This window comes from Rhamphochromis longiceps, linkage group LG9, assembly GCF_057381845.1.
Source record: "Rhamphochromis longiceps isolate RC_006_pf linkage group LG9, R_longiceps_female_GT1.1, whole genome shotgun sequence".
Taxonomy (NCBI): Eukaryota; Metazoa; Chordata; class Actinopteri; order Cichliformes; family Cichlidae; genus Rhamphochromis; species Rhamphochromis longiceps.
The window spans coordinates 29,777,286-29,799,195 of NC_140565.1; the positions used below are offsets into that span (position 1 = coordinate 29,777,286).

Sequence of the window (21,910 nt, forward strand, 5' to 3'; positions counted from 1 at the left end):
AGCCTTAACCTTTAAGAATGAGAAAATGATTAATTTTTAGTTGTGTTTTCCATGAGCCAAAAATGCTCAGTAAGATAAATTATTGGCAGAAGTTCTTACTATTTACATAAAACATTCAAATCTCTCTAAAATCAGCTGCTGTGAGGTTTTCTCTTTCAGAATAACATTGTTTGACAGACAGCTGTGTGGCAGCTCTAGTGGACCACTTTCACTTTCTTCCCTCTAGTTATGAAGAAAAATGTAACTTTTATCTGAAATGTGACAGCAGCCACAGGCTAGTAAGCTAGACAGCTACCATCCTCACAGGTACATATTTATTATCTACAATAAATCTCAGTATAAAAGACCCGATTCTAGACGTCAGATAGTTATTAATATGACGGCTTTTGCTAAATAGCTGGATCCAGAGGCTACTGAGCTGAGGAAATTGTTAATTAGACAATCTATAATTAAGATCTGTTAGACAGCCAATCGGATTTAGAGAGAGGTTAAAAAGAGAGTAGGGGGGGGGGGGAATCACATTTTGATTATTAGAGGATGAGTGGCAGATGTGAGACAGATGGTGACACTGTAGTGAGGGAGTATAACGGACTCATCCTGTTTTAGAGGTTTAGAGATCAGAGTAGGAGGGATTACGATTAATACAAAAAAAATAAATAAGAAAATCTCACTTTTTGGACCAGAATCAGAAACTTTATTTACAATAGATGCTCTGATGGTTTATTTAACAGTTCTTACTCCATTTTAAAAAATGGGTTTTTTTGCCATGTGCCAGTAACACGGTGAGGTCCTGCTGTGGCTTTGTTTTTAAAAAGGTTCCACTCTATATTTAACACACACACATAAGACAACATAAAGCCACCTTCGACAGAGCCGGAGTGATAAACAGCATAAAACATGAACGCATGAGGCTTCATTTCTAATTCCCTTTGCCCTACTTTTACTTTGAAAATACTGGCCACAAAGCTAGTTTCCCCCCAAATATTTGTGCTAACGGTCACTTTGACCCAGTTGATCCCTACCTAAAACCCATCTATCTTCCTTACTACATCTTCATGATCAACTAGTGGCACCTCCGTTTTGCTAGCTCTTGCCTGAACAGCTGCAACATCTGCAGAGAAGGCTCCCTAATGTGGACCCGGGTCCTGATTGGCTGTCCCAAAGAAGGCGCTGTCACTTCCTGTACTCTTCCGAGTCTTCGGTTTCCTTCTCCTGCCGCTCCCGCTCTCGTCTCATCTCCTTCAGCTCCTGCCTGTATTTCCGCTCGATGAAGCGCTTCTGATGAGCCATCTGTGGGAAGTTATCTGGTACAGGGAGAGGCAGAGCGGGAAACACAGGAGTCGACCAAGGAGAACAGATAAAGAGAGAGAAACACAGAAGCAGAGGTGTGAGGAGACAAGGTCAGTTTCCAACTGGGTGAGGACAGCAATTTAGTTCCCAAATTGCACTGACTATGGTTTTCATAGCATGTGTCATGCTGTCACTTAGGTCAAATGAGCGAAAATGTTGCAGGCTGTATTGAAATTAAATTGCCCTCATGTTGTTATTTCATTAATAATGATGAAGTAACAAGGAATTAGACAGGCCTTGTTTGGTTTCAGCACAATGACTGTGAGATCTGATAACATAATTACAAGCGAACATTTCGAAAATGAGATCTGTAATAAGATGGCATAGTGTGACAGCAGGAAGAAAAATATCAAACAAAAACAGATACAAGCTTAAAGGTATATAAGCAGCAGACAAAAGAAACTGTTAACGTTTTGAAATTGTGTCTATTTGAAACTTTCATATTAAATTGCTCGTTTAGAAACCTCTTTTAAAGCTGCTACTATTTGGCGTTCAACCAGCAAACTGCAGCTTTGGCTACATCAGCCATTAGTTTCTAAAGAGAAGTTCTGAGGCCTCGATTTGAGTTTTCTGCTCGCTGCCAACTTGGCTCGAGTCGTCTCCAAATGTGGTGAAACACACAGGGAGCCCAGGCTCAGGAAGTGGGAACCACAACAACTGAAGTGCTCAGGACTTGTGTCAATCAGAGACACACTCTGAACCGCTTTCTGTGAAAGTCTCCACCAAGACGCAAATTGGTTTCTGTTTCAAGATTTCCACATTTCTGTGTCACATATTTTCATTAAGAGCTGTGAAATGTGGGGGCGGCGTACTCGGGAGAATGTGCTTAAAAGGCTAACGGCAGCAAATACGGGATTACGGATATATCTGGCCCGAGTGACGGATACACAAAGGAATATTTTATTAAGTATTCTGCTGCATCAATTTTGCAATGACTAAGTGTTTACACCTTTTTTTAATTTAAACTTTTTAACCTTTAAGGGAAAGAAACACCTTTGAGATTAAAAATATCATTTGCAAGAGGTTCAACTTAGATTCAGGCTCGGAAGTTTTTAGACAAAGACGCTTTTTTTCTTTTTTGCCTTTATGCACCACCACAGTGGATTATAAAGGAAACAATTGAGCTGTCATTCAAGCGCAGACTCTCAGCTTTAACTCAAGGGCTCAAGGCTCTAAAGTAACTGAGAAGCACTTTTGTGGCCAGGTGAGGCCTGTTCCCTTGTTATTTCATGACAAACAAAGTAGATTAGAGATCTGGAGTTAATTCTAAGTGATGAACTTCAATGAACTCTCAATATGAGGTCCAAAGAGCTGCCAGTACAACTCAATGAAGCAACTCAAGGTGGCTGCAGTAAAGGCCTCATAGAACAGCGGTCCCCAACCCCCAGGCCACGGACTGGAGTCCTTTGGTACTGGGCCGCGAGAGTTGCGCCTCGGGTGTGAAATTTATGGTTTTCAGGGGTTTTAGCAGTTTTTATTGTTATTTTTTTTTATTATTTTTATCGTTAACTCTGTTTCCCTGGGTCTTTTCACATGTTTTATGAATAAATCTTCTTTTTTGGTACTGGTTTTATTTTGGTGTATTTATCCGCGACACCTTAAAGGCCAGGCCGTGAAAATATTGGGATATCAGTGGGAGACTGCGGCACCCACAGTGTGGGACGGAGAGATTTCGCAGGTCTTTCCTCCCCACTGCTGTCAGACTCCATAATAAAGACTTTAACTGATCAAGCACACACATCCATACATATGCAATAATACTAAGTGCAATAATCTTTTCTGTCATCGTTGTATTTTTACTCAGTTAAAAATAGAATACAAATACTATATACATCTTATTGTATATTTATTTTATTTTATTCTATTCTGTACAGTTGTGTACTGTATTTATTCTTATTGTATTCTAATTTTTGCCTCATAACTTTTGCACTGTCCACTTCCTGCTGTGACAAAACAAATTTCCCACGTGTGGGACTAATAAAGGTTATCTTATCTTATCTTATTGTCGGACACAACCGGTCCGTGGTGCAAAAAAGGTTGGGGACCGCTGTCATAGAGCATTTCAAGGAATGGACCTTCTGTCTAAAGAGAACATGGCAGCATGAACAAACCACAAGACTTCTGCAACAATCTTTGGACAGATGAGACCAAAGTTGAGGTATTTGGCTGTACTTTGGAGAAACCCAAACACAACATGTCAGCACAAACACGTAATACCAACTGTCAAGCACGGTGGTGGAGGGGTGAAGATTTGGGCTTGTTTTGCAGATCACACAACTAGGGATGGGTATCGAAAACCGGTTCTTGTTGAGAACCGGTTCCCACTGTTTCAATTCCTTGGAATCGTTTGCCATTTTTGCAAACGATTCCCTTATCGATTCCAGTCGCCCCGAATGACGTCACCACGTTGCGGAGCGTCATTTACCTGGCAGGAAACATGGCGCCTAAGCGGCTCAAACGCTCAAAAGTTTGATTATACTTTATGAGAACCGATGACAACAGGGCAACTTGCAAAGTAGATATTTCATTTAAGGGAGGAAACACTACGAATATGCAAAAGCATTTGCTCACAAAACACGCGATGACACGCGTTTTTAATTCCGCTCCGGACTCGTGACTCTCAACCCAGCAGCAGCGCTAACGTTTGCACGTCCTCTCCCGTTAATGCGGCAGGTAAATAATCAACTAACAGTGCATATTATGTTAGCGCAATCTGCCTTATTACAAGACCTGCCATTACTGTACATGTAGGTGACCATGATGAGAGAGACAGACAGAGTCTGGCTGGCGCTCGCTGGCAGTTCTCGCTGCAGTCTACCGGTAGCGTCTCCTTTCAGGCCAGGATAGACTAATGTCACCGAGCAGTGTCTAAGTTTGTGGTCAAAGGCTTGCACCCATTTGCCACAGCAGATGCCCCCGATTTTTGGTAAGTGAATGTGTTTAATTGTAGGCAGGGACATTACTGGATATTCTTGTGTAATTGCTACAGAATAATTTATGTTATACTTTGTTATTGCTACAGAAGAATGTTGCAGCTTTAAGGCAGGGATGACTCCTGGAGTTGCTTTCTCACTGCATATGCTTTATTTCACAATCAGATCGATTCGATAACAAAAACATACAGCAGCTCCTCTCCTACTCCTAGCCCTTCGCTGCGGTGGAAAAAAGAACGACTTCAATCCCCTTCAAGGAACATATGTACAAAATAGTTTTCCTTATACACCAATGGGGCGTTCAATGCCATCTTGTAAATATGAGTATTCTGGCAGAGTAACAGTTCAAATGAAAAATACACCAGAACAAACAAGCAAACAAAAAAAGAAGTGTGGGGTACCTTTGAACCAATGAACAAAGTATAACAATTTATACTTTTTAACATAACCCGACCCCGTCAATATGTGATATGTCTCACAAGAATATTTATTTTATTATTTTACATTTACAATTTTTTTTCCTGGGGACCCTGTGACACCCCATTGAAGAGCCGTAGGCTGGATCTCTCAAGATCTCACTGTTGGGTTTGTAAGGCCATGTTACTCCTAAATTTCTATCTTGTTCAAAGAGAAGATATAAAACAAAGCTCTGAGCTAATCGACCTTAGTGTTCTCCTTTTTAAAAAAAAAAAAAAAAAGAATCGATAAGAGAATCGATAAAGAATCGAATCGTTAAACAGAATCGAAAATGGAATCGGAATCGTTAAAATCTTATCAATACCCATCCCTACACACAACCCAAGAATACAGCAGGCAATGGTGGATAGGAACTTTGTAGCAAAGGTTGTGTAAGTACTACGAAGATAACTGTATAAATAATGTTACAGAAATCACGCAAGTAGAAGCAACTAGTTTTGCATGCCTCAGATACCCAGTTCATTTTTTTTCCACCCAGTGCTGAAAATGACACGAAAGACAGTCAAAATCGATTAAAATTCCTTCGGATTTGCAATCTTGGAGCTTTGGATGGTTGTGAAAGATGAAAAAGTTGTGGGAAAAACAACTGAAACATCAGTTACTTTAAAAAAAAAAGAATCAAAAACATGTCTTCGTGTTGGTTGGAATTTCACAAGAGCTGTAGGAACAATTCAAAATAAGAATCAAAGAATCAAGATGAGAATAAAGTAATTTAAAAGAAGAGAGGCCAATGTCAAGCTAGTGAGGCTAGCATCAAAATGTTAACTGCTAATGAACAAAAGTGATGCATTCCTTTTTTAAAGCTACTTACGTGAGCTTTTTCTCTTCATGTTTCAGACATTTGAGTAGATTTTTCAAAGGTGACAAAAAATGCCTGTTACAATTTCAGAAAGTGGCAGCTGACAGTTTATTTTGTCTGCTCAAGAAAGGTAATTAACTTCTTCTCAGAGTACTAACAAAAACTCACATTGGACAAACTGGAATGAGATCATATTGGCATACTTAGGAGAGATTATTTTACTTATTGTTAATACATTTTCCCTTCAGTTAAAATGATTTAAGCACATAACAGAGCAGTGACTCGTTTAAAAATATTGAAAACACCTTATTTGGTGCACCAGTGTCGTCTTGAAAGAAGCAACTTTCCTCAGTTTTCATGCCAAGCAGCACCGTTTGTAATTTTAATATTCACTGCTCAGGTAATTTCCCATTAAGTGTTTACATTACTGTGCCTGCCCACTGCAAACTTCAATTTAAAACAGCATGCATGACAGCTGCCCGGTGGTTTGTGTCTACTCGCTGAGACACACATTTGACTGTGCAGTTTTTCCAGTCACTGATCATGACCATGCAAACTCAGGCAAATTGGGCTTCCAATACCTTTTCCCTCAAACGTTTTAAAGATAGCCTGTGAGGGAAAACAGAGGAGCCACAATGGCCTGTACTTACAGGACATTAAAATAAGGTCCTCTGTGTGTTTTGTACAATTCTGCGAACTTTGCAAGTATCAGGTTATCATTTTTCATAAATTTGGATTCATACAAATGGATGAAAAACTGCAGAGAGTTTTTTTTCCTTTAATGTAGCACTGATTTTACAAATCTTGAAGCTAGGCTAGGTTTGGGCTTGTCACCAATCACAGCTTAGCACCATCCCTCCAATCTCCTAATGTGGAATTTGCAGGTCTTGGAAATGGAGCCATTACCACTTGATGCCAGAGGACACCTTGTGCATAACAGGAAGACTTTTGTAGAATCTGTCATAACTAGGTATATTATGCCTCGGGATGAAAAGAAACAACAGTCCAAACTCACCCATAAGTGTTAAACTGGACAGAATGGATGTGTGACTTATGAAGGTCGCAGCATTTGATTTAGATCACTTTCACAATCCTCGAACCATTCAGTGAACCTTTATTCCCAACCACCAATCTCTAGGACTGAAGCCAACATGAAGTAACAAAAACAAAGCAGTCAGACTGGCTACAAAACCAAGTTAGTCTAACAGACAGAATAAATGAACATAATTACCAGTAACCAGTAACCTCAGGCTCTGCATTTTTAAGCTTTAATTAAGGGTTTTGGCAGCTAAAACCATTTTGCTGGCTCCAAACCCCCCCAAAAATATGTTGGCCAGAAGCGAGAACTTACCTGTAATGAATGAACAAGCTAGCTCCCAAACCCCAAAACAACACGCTGTTTCAGAATGCAGAGTCTATAAGCAGTGGGAGATATTATGGAAGCTGTGTCCAACTTCTATTTATTTTTTTCTGCCAGTACCTCATGAATAAAAGGCATCCCATCCCAGGATATATGTGCTTTGTCATCTGGAGAGCACTCAGGATAACTTAGTATTGAGCTGTATTGATCTTGTCTCTAAAGGGGACAAGTGGACCCAAACCACGACCTTCCACAGCAACTAGATCCGCTCAATGTAAGAGTCAAGGGTTATGGTTTTCCTTTCATGTAAGACCGTACTTTCTTTTTCCATTTTTCAATCTACAAGTGAAAGACTTTCTACATTTCAAGGCCCAGGTGTATGAAGTTTTAATGAACCTCTTTTTTGCTAGTGTGTTGAGTTTAATCATACCTGGTCTACCAGGTCATCTAGGCCAGATTATGCCAACTGTTAGGACAACCACTGCGCCAAGTAAAATAGCCTCTGAACAAACAGAACAGAAAGAGGTCACAGGTTCATTTTAAGGCCAAACTGAATAGCCTGTTTAATAACTAACAGCCTCTCCAATGTAAAACCTGAATTGTTGATAGAAGCATTGGATTACTAATGCAATGAGGAGACGAAGAGTTTGAAGATGAAATATGTTTAAGGGGAAAAAAGGGAAGCAAAAACCCATTAATTTAATGCATTTCACTCTTTCCATTTCCAGAGACCACAATGCACAACATCATTTCTAAATGCTTTCTATAGTCTTTTCAGAACTCGTGAATAGGACTTGGTATTTACGCTGAGACACATTTAAGTCATGATAAACTTGAGCTGAAGGTTAAAGGAGATACAGTAAAAGGTTTAGATTATTCTTTTATTCATCAGCCTGCATGTTGGAAATACGAGTTAATATAGAAACACTTTTAGCTATAAATATGACACTGGAAAGAACTGCAGGTATCTGGTGAAAATCTACTGTAGTTCTTAAGGTCTTTCTTGATGTCTGAGTAGTCTTATGGCGCATCAGAACAAATGTGAAGTGAAGTTTAATCTCATGGGTTTCTGGACCATTTTGAAATCCGCTATTATTAGCCCCTAACAGCCAATGGAAGAATTACTTCCTTCCAAAGTACAATCAATACTTGGAATTGGTTCACGGGAGGATATTTCCAGAACTTCTAAGGAAATCTTACAGTTTCCCTTACTTTTCTTCAAGTCCTCTATTTTGTTTTTCTCAAAGTTGAATATACACCTTCAGCTTCCTTTAAAGGGCGACAATAAGCTTGCAGATAGTGGGTGGTCTCAGTAAAATCCACAATCTACAGGAGAATCTCATCTGATATGCTATCACAACACTAAAGGTGAAATATATTGAACTTGCACTGATGCATATTCGGCTCCTTTTGCCCCAAGTCGATTTGTGCCTTTGAATAGAAAACTTTACTATGCTGCAGGTCTAAACACACCATTAACAAAACGACAGTTTTTCAAATTCTCACTGCTGGGTCTTCAAAAAACAAGAACTTCATATAAAATAATATTCTCCTAGCCTGTTTGCCCAAGATGGACACAAGAATCATCAACATCAAGCTACAATTCAGCCCTTTTACATGGTTCCTACTGCTTAAGATAATGCAAAAGACCTTTTAAAATTATGATAGTATGAAATCTCAAGACCATCTTTAGAATAACAAACATGGAAGCAGAAACACATCAATTTCTTGATGGTTTATTTGATAGTTTGATAGGTCTCATCGCCTTGCGTCAGGCTCTTGTTAAACATTAAAACAACACGTCCCAAATGGTACAAGCTTGCTGATAAGGTTTACTTTGCTAGAGCTGCATGCAAACAACATACCTTTTACATTTTAATAGGTATTGGTTTCTGCCACTGATGCAAAATCTGGATTTAATAGCTAATTTTCATTGAATTTGCATGCTTGCTAGCAGAGACTGCATTTGCTCTGAAGGTCCCGACCACAAAACAAAATAAGTGTTTTGATTCTGCTGTTAGGATTTGCGTAATAAAGATGGAAGAGGTATTCATTGATTGGCTCGTGCTTTTTTAACTTAAGCAATTCAGCGATGTAATATCTTTGAAGGCTTTCTAAGCATCTGTAGGATTCTTGTCTTACCTCAGACCATGTTATTTAAAAATCCAGTGTGCTTCAGTACAGAGCCAAACAACAGAAAATACGGCAGTGTCTTAAATACTTAGGAGCTGTATCATGAGTAGATAATGTACATTATCCCCCAATAAATGTGAAAATTTAATTATTTCTATTGTCCAGACAGTGAACTCACAGCTGATAACATGGCGCCTTAGGGTTTTAGACAACTACTCGACTATCTGCTGTGGATTTGTGTTTTCTGCAAAGAGCTGCCGTCCTACTGCTGCAGACCCATGACCACGGCTGCAAAGATAAACCACAGGAGCACAAGTGAAAATGTTTCTCACATGTTGCTGGGACACATTAACCATCTGTGTTGCTTTTAACCTCCACTTTGGCGCTGATAAGCAGTAATTCGAAAACCATGAAAGGGTTTCACGTTGAAGAATGTCCCCTCTAATGTTGAAAAAAGAGAAGAGAAAAGGTGTTGTGCATTCAGATGTTTTGAAAGGATTTCCAGCCTCCTACGTGTGAGGCTTAGGTTGCCTTTCAATTTAATTTAAATTCTTTGGAGAGTTGTTTAGGCATATGAAATATTTTAAAGATGTCACCTTGAGCTCTCTAGAGAGCTGTGAAGTAGTTTTCTTTTTTCCTGTCAGTTTATGGAATAAAGCATAATTGGCCTTAGCCAGGGCTTCAGAACATCAAATTCTATAACTGATTGCCAGGAGGAATTAGCCATGAGCGAGTAAAGGCCATGCAGTGCTTTGGTCGTCCTCAACCAGTTCTTGTAATCAAAATTCAAGAACCTACTATGGCAGATGAGCCACTGCCAACCCCCCCCTGCAATTTCCATATAATATGTGTCCGGCTTGTGAATGGAAAAGGATAATGTATTCTTCCCCTTGCAACACTATAATTTGTCATTATGGCAACAGAGAGGAAAGCGTGTGATAACAGCAATATCCTATTAAAAAAAGAGAAGGAAAAAAATCCTGAAGAAAGAACACTGAGCAAAAAAAAAAAAAGCATGCTGAAAGAAACACACACATGCATGAACACACAGAAACACACAGTCTATTTCAATATGCTTTCGGTGAGTAAGCAACACTTGGTGAGCCTCGGAGAGAAAACTACATATTGCAGTTAAAATATGGAAATCAGCGGCATTTTTCCCTAGGAGATGACTTGAGAATAACCCACTCGAGAGGAAAAAAATAAATAAAAATTTGGCCATTTACATTGTTTAACATGCAGCACAAGAGCAATCGTCAAAGAATATGGTTGCTAAGGATACACAAGCCTTTTCATTTCGGCCTGTGTTGGGCATCACAAAAGCATATTGTGAATTCTCAGCCGTCCGGCGTTCTGAAGAAAAGCACCTTTGAGAAACGGTGCTCTTTGCATGCTGATCAGCTTTGGTTAAAGTGTTATTACATTCGCTCCGCACAGCTTTTTTGTTAATTGACAACATAGTAATTTCTCTCAAGGATGGAGGTTTGCAGTCTTGAGATTCAGGTGCAGAACTGGCAGTTGGGGGGCCTGCACAACAACGCGCTCTGTTGTGCCCACCAGCAGCAGTGCTGAGACGAGCAGCTGGATGTGGAATCTGTGATGAGAGATCAGCTCCCTCTTTTGTCCTTTCACTTCAGCATTCACTATTCAGCCAAAGTTTAAGGCTGTGAGACGACTTCACAATTGACAGAGCCGACTGAGCCCATCACCTGTACCGTTATCCTTGGCTTTAACTTTTACAGTTGAACACCATTAGACACCCAATATACTTACACAAAAATTATGATTCCATTAATGTTCATTGCATTGAACCCAACACATCACTAGATACGAGATCAGAAAAATGAGGAAAAATGAAAACCGTTTGGAATGAATCTACACATGTACTTTCGTTTTACTTAAATTGCATTGGAAAACACTATCTAACATCATTAAAATGCTGGTTAAGGTTAGCAATAAGGTTAGGGTTAGGGCTGGAATACATGGCTGGAACGTGCATTATAACGGGACCGTCATTCTACTGGATTTAATCCATAACCCGGTGCATAGTTATAAGAACCCAGCGTTCCTCAGGAATGCTGCGGGACTTGACAAATCGTCATTATATTATGCCTTGGGGAGTGAGAACGGGCTGCCTCAGAAAGCATCTGATGTAGTTCTGTTGGATTCATCGACCTTCAGCCTGCACTGGTTTGCAGCAGAGTGCAAACCAGTCAAGATAACAGTCAGCACCTGCGACTCTCGGTGCCTCCTCCGGACTGGTGGAGATAGGATTCCCCATGTGAGATAGTTTAAGGATCTTGGGATCTTTTAATGAGTGATGGGAAGGTAAAACAGTGAACTGCTCATGGTAAAAAGAGCTGGCCAAAAGGTGGAGCTTTCATATTAGCCATATATCTATATTCCAACTTCAACCAGATCTCTTGACCATAGGAGAATGACTGCAAGAGAAAGGTCATGAATATAAGCTGGCAAATGAGTTTGCTCTCAAGAAGCTGGGCTCATCCTTAGAGAACAGGTGAGGATGTTGGAGTAGAGCTGTTGCTCAAGGTGGCATCTGATTAGGAAGTCAACTGGGCGCCTCCTTTCGGAGGATCCCCGGTGTATAAGGACACCCTCGGGGTAGCCCCAGAACCTGATCGGGAGATAATATATCTTGTCTACCCCCGGAACATCTTGGAATCCCTCAGGAGGAAATGGAGTGTGTTGCTGGGTAGAAGGATATCTGGAGGACCCTGTCATGGAATGATGGACGGATGCCTGTTTGCAACAGCACTTATCTACCCAGGATTTCTAAGGGAAATGCTGCAGAAAGAAGTCAACCGAGCTTCCTTTTGGGAAATTAACCCAGACTGTGTTCCTTCCTTTCTAGTAAAATGTGATTTCACTGGCCGAATATCAAAATTGAGAAAATTGAAACTCAAATGCGCTGACGCCCTATGATTCAATAAGACAGAAAACTACTGACTGAGACCATGTTTACTGACACCACAGACTAAGGGTGTCGAGGCAGTTTCTCCATAGATTTCCACAGAACTGGACTTACCTAAAGGAGTCACCCTCTGCTGGTCATTAGAGAAAAATGCAGCTTTAAAGCACTTCTGCACTGGCTTCCTTTTTTAAATATAAACAGCTGGAGGTAGAATCTGTGATGAGAGATCAGCTCCCGTCTAAGAGCTCAAGAACATACACTGGTCTATCACCGTTCAGCTCAGGCACAATAGACCGAGTCCATCACCTACAGCTCACACGCACAACATCAGTCAACAAGCCAATAGTGTGCCTGTATAGCGGTGCTGATGAAGGGATTTTCCCATCGTGCCAAAGGCCAAACAAAAGATTCAAGCCAGTGAATGGAGATCCTGCATACTGTACTTTACTTTGCCTCTTTCCATCCAGTGCTTTTATCAAGAGATTAAGGGTTTTAGAGAGAGCTAAAGAAAGAATGCAGCTCCCCTTCCAGCTACTAGGCAGATTGAGGCTCCTACTCTTATTTAACAGATACCGTATTGTTTGAGAAACAAGCAGCTGTGAGGAAGCTGGGAAAAAAAGCGAATGGGAGGGGCTGAGCCATAGAGAGATGGGAGACTTTAAACAGACACTGTACTATCTGTAAGGATGAATGATAAATGCTTAAGCCGTTTCCATGTATATTTGATGTCGCCTAAGACCTAACGGTGCATGGTGCATGGAGCCCCAGGGCCTCAGAAACACTGCACCACCGGCTCCTTCTTTCTCGCCTTCCTCACATCGATTTCGTTCGCCTACCTGGCTGCTCTCAGCTCGATTTGTTTGCACTCATGTTTCTTCCAGTCTGGGCCTTGGTTAACATTTAATTCTACCTTGACAGACACAGGCAGGAGACTGTCAAAACGCGGGCCATCAAATAATGAAATGTGAATCAGCTGAGCCACCAGCGGATCAGCTACAGACAGCACACACACCAAATATTGGGGCCCGGTCTCTTTAATGAGCTCTGAGCTGTCTGACTGAACACAGCCATGTCTCTCACCTCTCTGACACCGCTGGAGCCGCGGATTCTGTCAGGCAGGAAAAGCTCTGCAGCAGAAACAAAAAGTTCAATCCTGCTCAAAGTGCTGCTGATACTCGAGGAGGCTTTAAATAAAACATGGAAATGAATCCTGACACGTTGCGTCGAGTTGTTTTCGATCCGAGAGTAACACAAGGTAGGACTGTTGTACACGAGGAGTAATGGTGTAAGCTAGTACTGCACTGAGGGCCAATAAGACAATCAATGACGAATTACATGACACCGGGGCTAATGTCCTTGATTAGTCTTGCTATGCGAACAAATGAAGCGAGGCTCTTGACAATCACATGAGAGACAATGCGGCTCCAATAGGAGTTGATGCGTCAGGCGGTTCTGCAGCAGATGAGCTCCAGTCTCATTATATAAGCTCATGGTCAGGAGACACACAAATCCTTCAAAGTGTGTTTGAACCCTGCTGACTGACCTTGCATATTTAGCTTAACAAAAAGATGTTCAACAATGGAATTAATGAATTTTCTCTATGATTTCCAATACCATTCCTTTAAGCCTGAACACTAAGTTATGAATAATAAGGAATGATCAGCACACTGTATTTCATTTGAAATAAATATGACCTTTAATTAATGAGGCTTATCTGTGAAAGATGGAAGCGATTGGACTAAAAACAGGCAACAGTTCACTGAAGTTTTTACAGGCAGGTTTAACTGCAAGGATTTTCATTATTCATGGTCTTTTAAAACCATTTCATCAACATTAGTTCTCACAACTCGTGTCTTAAACGACTACAATTAATTAAGAATACCTCCCTGTAACGCAGCCATTATCGACAGTGCTGTGCAAAAGTCTCGAGCCTGAGCTTCTTCTGCTTTGAGCAACAGTTCTTCAGGGTTTCTTTAGACATTGGCAGCTTTTTCACTTATTTTCAGTCCAGGCCTTGTACCTGACCACTTTCACAGGAATGTTTTTTGTGTACGCATAACAGCGAACTTAGCAAAGAACCCATTTTAAATTTTATCTTTAGGCACTTTGTTACTACCAGCCTGTCACAAAAACACAATTTGTTCCCATTTCTTTAGCTGAATCTCTGAAAAATACCAAAGATAACACAGTTTGACAGGCATAAAATAGTATTTTTGTACCAACAAGGTGATTCCTGAAGAGCTATTAGCTAAAAACTTGGCATATCGCAGCAAAAAAATTTGTAGAAACTTGACAAGTGGAGGACAAAAGAAGAAGCGGCAGGCATAAAAAAACCCATCTACTGCAGATGAGCAGTAGCTGAAAGTCATGTCCTTAAGAAATGAGAAACGATTCAGAATGTACATCAGAATGTCACAAAGTCATTCTTAAGGAAAGGAAGCAGAGAGAAAAGACTGAGGTATGCCAAATTACACAAGAGCTGGAGTGAAAATCAGTGGAAACAGGTCTGATGGAGTGATGGTCTAATAACTAATAACTTTATTAGCAGCGCCCTCCTGAAATGCACCAACAACATTGAGAGTAACATCCTCCTCTCCGCCCCTTAATGCTCTCTGGTTACTATGGTAACGCGTAAATATTTCTTTCAAAATAAGACACGCAACTACAACACGGGAAAAGACCCAGGGAAACCGAGTTAGCGATAAAAACCCTGAAAACCATAAATTTCACACCTGAGCCTCAACTCTTGCGCCCTGGTACCAAACGACTCACGGACCGGTACCGGGCCGTGGCCTGGGGGTCGGGGACCGCTTGGTTTGGGCCTGCGTTTCAGCCAGTGGTGTTGGGCTTTTGTCAAAACTAATGAAATTATGAGCACGACAAAGAACAATCAGATTTTGATCCACCGTTCAATAGCATATGGAAAGCATTTGATTGGCAACAGCTTTGTGTTTCGGCATGAAAAAGATCCCAAACACACTGATGATGCTGTAAAATCATGCTCAAACAGGAAAACACACAAATATTCCATGCCATTTTGCAAACAAAATATAAAGAGAGGTGGCTCAAGATCTCTGCAGAGTTCTGTAAATGTTCTTAAAAACTGCTCAGAGTAACATAACAGACAGGTTGGGTGTGAGCAGAGAGTACATCAAGCTGACGGCTGACTTGTAAATTAGTGGGTTTAAATGAAGTGACGGCGCAAAGTCAAACAAAGCTCTAGAACTGGAAGCTTTTTTTTGCGCCAAAGGAAGGAAGACTTGGAGAGATGATTTTAAATTACCTGACCTTTTAAAAGGCATTGCTAATCTAGTCACATGAAACAGCAATTTATGAGGGGGGAAATGTTCATTTACTAGGAATGAGCATCTATCAATCATGGTGACAGAGGTGTACACTGGGGAGAGGAAACGGGTGGAATTAAGGGAGGGAGGATGACACAGGAGAGAGACTGTGTGCTCTGAACTACGCCCCCTGATAAGGAGGGAGGGAGGCGAGGGAAAAAGGGAGCCAAAAGCAGAGGGAGAGAGGGAGGCTGAGAGAGCGGCTTTAAATAATAACACACTAATGCTAATGTTTCATAAAAAGATAAAGCATGGGTGCGCAAACAGTATCAATCACAAGTGGCTGGAGGCCTCATTTAGAAGCCAAATGAAATCAAAGTTTGACCTTTCTGCCCTCTGCAAGTTCCACAGGCCTGTTCCAACAAAGCCATTTGTGTTCACCTCCAGCTAATTAGTTGAGTAAAGAACAAATTGTACATTTGATTAATGTGGTCACACAGATAGCAACTGAACCTGGTCCAAACATTACAACCAAACTCTTTCCACTCTCAGTTTAATGGAGGTTATTATGCCCACGTACGTATGCAGAGTATAGGAAGCAAATTGGAGGTGTTGGAAGAGGCTCGTGGATGTGTTTCTGAGAGCCGTGTAATTGTATTTTTTACTTAGCAGCGAATGAGACGTTACCTATTTTCCTTAAGTGGCGTTTGATGAAAAGACAATGACAAGATGGAAAACAGCCAAGGAGTGAAGCAGCACGTAGGGGGACGCGTCAGCTGCACTCCTTCAAATCTGAAGAGGAGCGCTGAGCATAAGAGAGCGGAGCAGAGTGTGCAGCCTCGCTCTCGTGGTCTCTAAAAAGCGCTTGAAAACAACATTTTTTTAAAAATGCAAACTTTGCGTGGCTCTCGAAACAAACTTGCCGCTGTCCCCCGGGGATGATCGACGTGGTCGAGGATGCTTAGCTTCCCCCGTCTTTGTTTTATTGCTTCTCCATCTCTGGCTAGGCCCCATGCCTGTGCTCTGGGCTAGCACTTCAAACAACCTAATGTCCTATATGTTGCAGCCAACCGGCTGGTCAGGCCACAGCTCTCTGCCAGCCATCTTGCATACTGTACAGCCAAAGCTAATATTCAACACTGAGGCAAAGCATGTGAAGGGCTTAAAGTGTGAAAACGTTTATGTGTGTGTGGCGAGGAGAGGTCTTTGTTGCCGAACAACTCACATTTTTCGAGCGCATCCATCGCAGCTCCCATTTCTGCCTGTTGGATGCTAGATTAGAAATTTTTTTTTTAAAGAAAAGGAGACAGAGAAAGAGAGAGAAAAAGGTCTTTAGCATATTTAAAATGTCCTTTTTTTTGAATTCCTGTCAAAAAAGAAGAAGAAGAGAAAAATACCCCACAACCAATATTGAGAGGATTATCAAAAGTGCATTATATTTGTTTTCCAAGGAGCCCTTCTTCGCTAACAATCTCAGGTAACACGGTGCACGCATTTCCAAAAGGTAAGCCTATCGGCGGCTCTACGCTGGGCACTGTTTACTCCTGCAATTCACCATCCCCTCCTTATATATTATGTGGTGTGTGATCATAGCCCAGCAGTGGAGGTGGCTGGGAGCTTAAGTCATGTAAATACAAAAACAGTAAGCTGCCAAAGATTCTGTGGAAGGGACAAACTTATCGCCAGCTTAGTGCAAGAGAGAGCGGTTTCAAGTAGGGGGTCGAGGAGGGGATTTTCACATGTGTGTGTGTGGGGGGAAGGGCGAAAGATGTTTGATGGATTTAGGTTTCATTTCTCGCAGGCTCAGCTGCAGCTTTATCGTCAACCCCTCCAACCCTGAAAAGGCCTCGGCGCAGAGATTCACTTTCTTTACTTTACAAAAGCATGAATATGCGAACACACACAAAAGGTGTGTAACTCAACACTGAAGGGGGGGTTATAATAAAAATAAATAGATATGTGTGAACACAATAGCTCAGGTAGACCTAAACACAGCCCCAGCAGCAGCGCCGCCTCGTCAAGCTCTCCTCGGCAAAAAGTGATATTTCCATAACAGAATTTACATCGGATCAATAACGGATCGATTCAACTTTCATGCTGCATAATGTCTCTCGCAATAAAATACGCCAGCCAGAGCTTAATTGCTATAATAAACACCATCAATAAAGTGCAGCCATTATTCTGGAGCCCATTAGCGGTGCATTGAGAAGGAGAACGCCTTGTCTTGTTTGTGTCTTATTATATTGTACCATCTTACTCACCTTGGGCCTTTGCCACAGCCGATTCGCTCTCCTTTGAAATACACGGCGACGGTGTAAATGCGCGCGTGCGACGGCCCCACCGTCTGCAAGGTCCTGCAAAATTCAACAGAGGAAGGAGGGCAGAGTTTAGGAATAATAAGAAAAAGAGAAGCACAAGGACACTCGGGGACACAGTCCTTCAGAGAAATACAAAAAAAAAAGAAGTTTTGAATTGGAACAAATGTAATTCGACTAAAGAGCGCTCTTTGAGAAGACACACAATCCATCTGAGGGACACATAAACAATTTTTAAAGCCTCCCAAAGTCCCCGCACTCATCTTCTGACACCTAGATCTGAAGAGGAATGTGGGGAAATAAATAAATAAATAAATAAATAAGTGACACGTTGAGAGAGGAACTGAAATAAAAGAGTGACAACAGTCTTTGAGAGACCTGCGAGTCTTTGGCGCGCTAGAAGGGTAAACAATGAAAACGCTAAAGAGGGAGAGATGACAAGAGACTATCACTGAAGTAATTTACAGATGTACCTCATTTAAAAAAGAAGAAGAAGAAGAAGAAGGAGCCAGATGTTGACTTTGTTTTATTTCTGCAGGGACATGTGTACAAGACAGTTGTTTGAAATGTTAACATTAGCATAAACATCTCAGACCCAAGCTGTGAGTCACCTAAATTATTCACAGACAATTTACTTATTTCAGGAGAGCAAATCCATTTTTAATGCAACGTGGTCACTTATGACACTTTATCAATAATTCAGCCCCCTTTCTCGCTTACAAATGAAGAAGCGCATAGCATGTGCCGAGCAAATAAGACTCCTGCGTGCGCTGCTTTAGCCAAATCTCGACGGGGAGAGCGTGTCACTTGGAATTATCGCGGCGCTAAAATAACACAAAAGGAGACGGAATAAAAGGGAAATCTACGGGGCCGTCGGGAAGTCGTTGGCGCTGCGTTCATGCTAAAAGCTACTTCCAGACTGGGGCCACTTTCTGTACAGTGCGAGATGGGTGTATATGTGCGCTCCCTGGTGTGTCGAGATGTACAGGAAAGTGATAGAGCGCGGGGTTGAGGTGTCGATCTGTCATCAGCCAGGCACATTCACCAGGGAACCTTTAGCAGGGGGCTCGGTACATTAACTCCTTTCCTTCTCCTTTTTTTCCCTGTCCTTTCCTGCCTCTTTTGGTAATTTAGTCTCTTTCTTTCCAACTCACACCCTAGTCTCACTCTGTGTTTCTCTACCCTTGACGCTTGTAAACAAATCCCGCAGACTTCGAAGACCGACAGCAAGACAGATTCGACGCCGAACAACTGCTCTATGAAATGCTATGAAAGTTGTATGAGTCTGGCTTATCGACCAACAGGGGTCAGGTCATCTCACGAGGTGGTCAAAGGAATGCTCAATATTACCGGCTGCTACTGTGTATACATCAAACATGGGGAAAGAAAGAAGTAATTACGCTCAAGGATGGAGGGGAAGCCTTCCATTCATCAGAGGCTGGGTTTTATGTAAGCTTGTGTCTCCTGTACATGTGGGGCTGTGTGAATTTTTGAAATTCAGGTCACCCAGGAGCTCTATTTGTTTCTCCTTCACGTTCTTGTGGGCAGTGGACTTGGGGAGGGAAGTGTTGATTGCGGTGTCAGAGCTGTGCTGTGTCAAAAAAAAAATTAAAAAAATCGCCATCCGCTGGGCAGATAGACGGAATAATAAACACGGGGGACTGGAAAGACGATTAAATAAATACAAGGGAAGAGAGACGGGGAGGAAAAGGGGACAGATTAGATGCTGAATTGTGGAGTTCATTGTACGCCGAACCGCTCCGTCTCCAACCACCCGTGAGCCTCGAGACGACCCCCCCTCTTTTTTTTTTTCTGAGAAAACTGTGTTTGCCAGCTTCCAGTGGTGACACAAACACTGCATCGTGGCAGCTCTCAAAAGCTTTCTGTCAAATGACACTTGCTCCTTGGCTTTTTTGTCAAATAAGAGATCGTTTTAGTTATCTTTTCTTTTCTCATCACAACAACAAAGACCTTTACACAGTTGTTCAAAATGTTTAGAGTCTGATGACGAGTAGTCTTGTAAATTATGTTTGTGCCAGTTCATTTCCCTGAATTTGTGCTGCAGCCCACGTGATGCCTGACCCTTCTGGACTGCAGAGTTGGGCTCACACTAAAGAGACTGATCAAGTGTACGGTGCAACCATGTGTATACACACTTAGATTAGATCTTTAATCTCAAAAATTGAATTTCTTACCATTGCTAATAAGATGTCATGTTCAAATTCAATATGTATTTTATGCTTAAAATGTTTAAGTGGCAGCACTTGAATGTATCTTAAGACTGCTTAAAAAAAAAAAAAACTTGCAAAAATATAAATGGCTACTACATTAATCGAAATATGCAGCTATATAAAAAGTTAAAGGATTCATCACTGTATATAAGCCATAGAAGATTTGAAACTGCTCTGAAAAAATGAATGACCAAATAGCTTAAATAGCGTGAAGTAGTGTTTAATCAGTTAGAGCGGAGTTAAAGATGAAGATAAAAATCCTTGACCATGTGTGCCTACAATTCTAAGCATAAAGAAGCAATGACCAAAACAGTATTTACAAAAGAAAAGCACAAAAAAGGGAGAAAGGGTACCCTTGCTGCACTGCTTTCTGCTAGTCCTGCAGAAAGCTATGTTTAGACATAAATGTAAATTCGGCAAGTTAGCCACCCAGAATCCGCTCAGTAGTCTGCAAACAATTAAATTCGTTAGCAGGCAAGCTACGGTTAGCAAGCTGTGTGACTCTGTTGTGTTTTATAACATTTGCTGATAAAGACATTTTACAATGAATGGCTATTTAATGAGCACTTTGGTTGAATTAGCTGATATTATACTTTGCTAAGTTAGGTAGCTGCCTTTTTTCAGTATCCTGGTAGGTAATGTTAGCTTGCCTGTGAACCAGGCTGGATGCTAACAACCTAGCTTAACCAGATGTTAAGTTGAATGAATTCAAAGCTATTTTTAGCTGCTCCCTTATTCACAAGGAGTCCTCCACAGCAGGTAGCTCGGTACTGTTTGATTTGTGTCTCCCAGAATCACACTGAGGGACTTTTACTTGTTAGACAAATGTGCAAACCATGTTGAGTAGCTAGTTGGGCTAACTCCCAGGGGTTGGTTAGGTAATAAATCACTATTGGATAATTACTTCATTAGCTAAAGTTACAAAATAGCCAATATGAAATTCAAAACCATGTTTTAGGTATCTGAATTAGCTTTAGCTTGTTTTCTCAAGAGTTTTATTGTTTGTTTTTGTGCCCATGTGAAGTTTTTGATAAAGTTTTTGAAGTTCTAGGAGCTGTTTGATTCTTGACATTAGTAGAATTCTTAACTTTATTGATTCCGTACTGAATTGCCACTATGATGAAGCCTCGAGTTGAACAGTTGTCTCTGTTGTATGGTTTATGTCAATGAAGAGTGTGGCTTTCAGGTAAGAAACTTGCCTGATGGGGCCAAGAAATTACAACTGTTTAGTTTGGATTTAAATATAAACTAAGCACAAAAGACTAACCTCTAATCACACACTGGTACTTCTAGATAATGCCGAAAGAAATTTATGCAAGCCTCGGTAATATGGTGGCCTTACTTGTAGAGTGGGATATCAGGCTCCTTGCCCTCTGTTCTCAGGGTCAAACAACACTGCTGCAGCTGAGACTTGGGGTCGTTCCAGTCCTGGTTCAGAATGAACTCCTGCAACACACAAACAACACACACTTGAGACCAAACTATCTCTCTTCACCCACTCATTTCAAAGAATCAGAAACAATGAAAATGAACTGCAGTTACAACCGTTCTCCTTCACTCCTTCATGCTTTTATTTCATTCCTGCCATCTCCAAGCTTTTACCCCCTTTTGGACTTATTTGCGCTCTCTCTGACTGGCTCTCCATCTATGACTTGGCGGTGAGCACAAATCACAGGCTACTTAAGACAAAAGCCAATCCCCGGCCAGAAATAAAGAGCGTCTGGGAGTCTCCCAGGTGTGCAGCTCTGATACATTTCTCTTATCCAAGGGGGACTTCTAAAAGCCCTTCCATTAACAGGGAAGCAGCCTTGTCATAAAAAGGCAGACTTTGAATCCAGAACTGTCTGCTCCTATTAATTTTCTACAAAGAGTGCTTCTGCTTCTCTCTCGCTTTGCAGCTCCCTCGCAGCCCCTCCATCTCTACTGTTCTTGCTTTCGTGCTTTGCTTCCCCTTCTTCCTCCTTTCCGGTTTTCCTCTCTCCGGGGGGCATCCACACTCCTTTCGCTGAAGGCTGAGAAATTTGGCTGCAGCTTATAGCCTACCTCTTGTACATTTCGAGTGCGGTGATGCATTCACTCTCATGCAAACACCTTAA

The 21,910-nt window shown here is 41.4% G+C and overlaps 1 protein-coding gene across 3 annotated transcripts in view; it reads right to left on the reverse strand.

Annotated features, from left to right (window-relative positions):
• Positions 1-660: 660 nt before the first annotated feature.
• Positions 661-21,910, reverse strand: part of drosha (drosha ribonuclease III) — a 136,570-nt gene continuing 115,320 nt past the window's right edge. For all 3 annotated transcript variants that reach the window (XM_085419187.1, XM_085419186.1, XM_085419188.1), the window contains 4 exons: positions 21,157-21,260; positions 17,530-17,622; positions 16,494-16,540; positions 661-1,304 (listed from right to left, as the gene is read on the reverse strand). In XM_085419187.1, the coding sequence (XP_085275313.1) occupies positions 1,174-1,304; positions 16,494-16,540; positions 17,530-17,622; positions 21,157-21,260 (375 nt within the window). In that variant the 3' untranslated portion in view covers positions 661-1,173. The remainder of the gene's footprint in view (positions 1,305-16,493; positions 16,541-17,529; positions 17,623-21,156; positions 21,261-21,910) is intronic.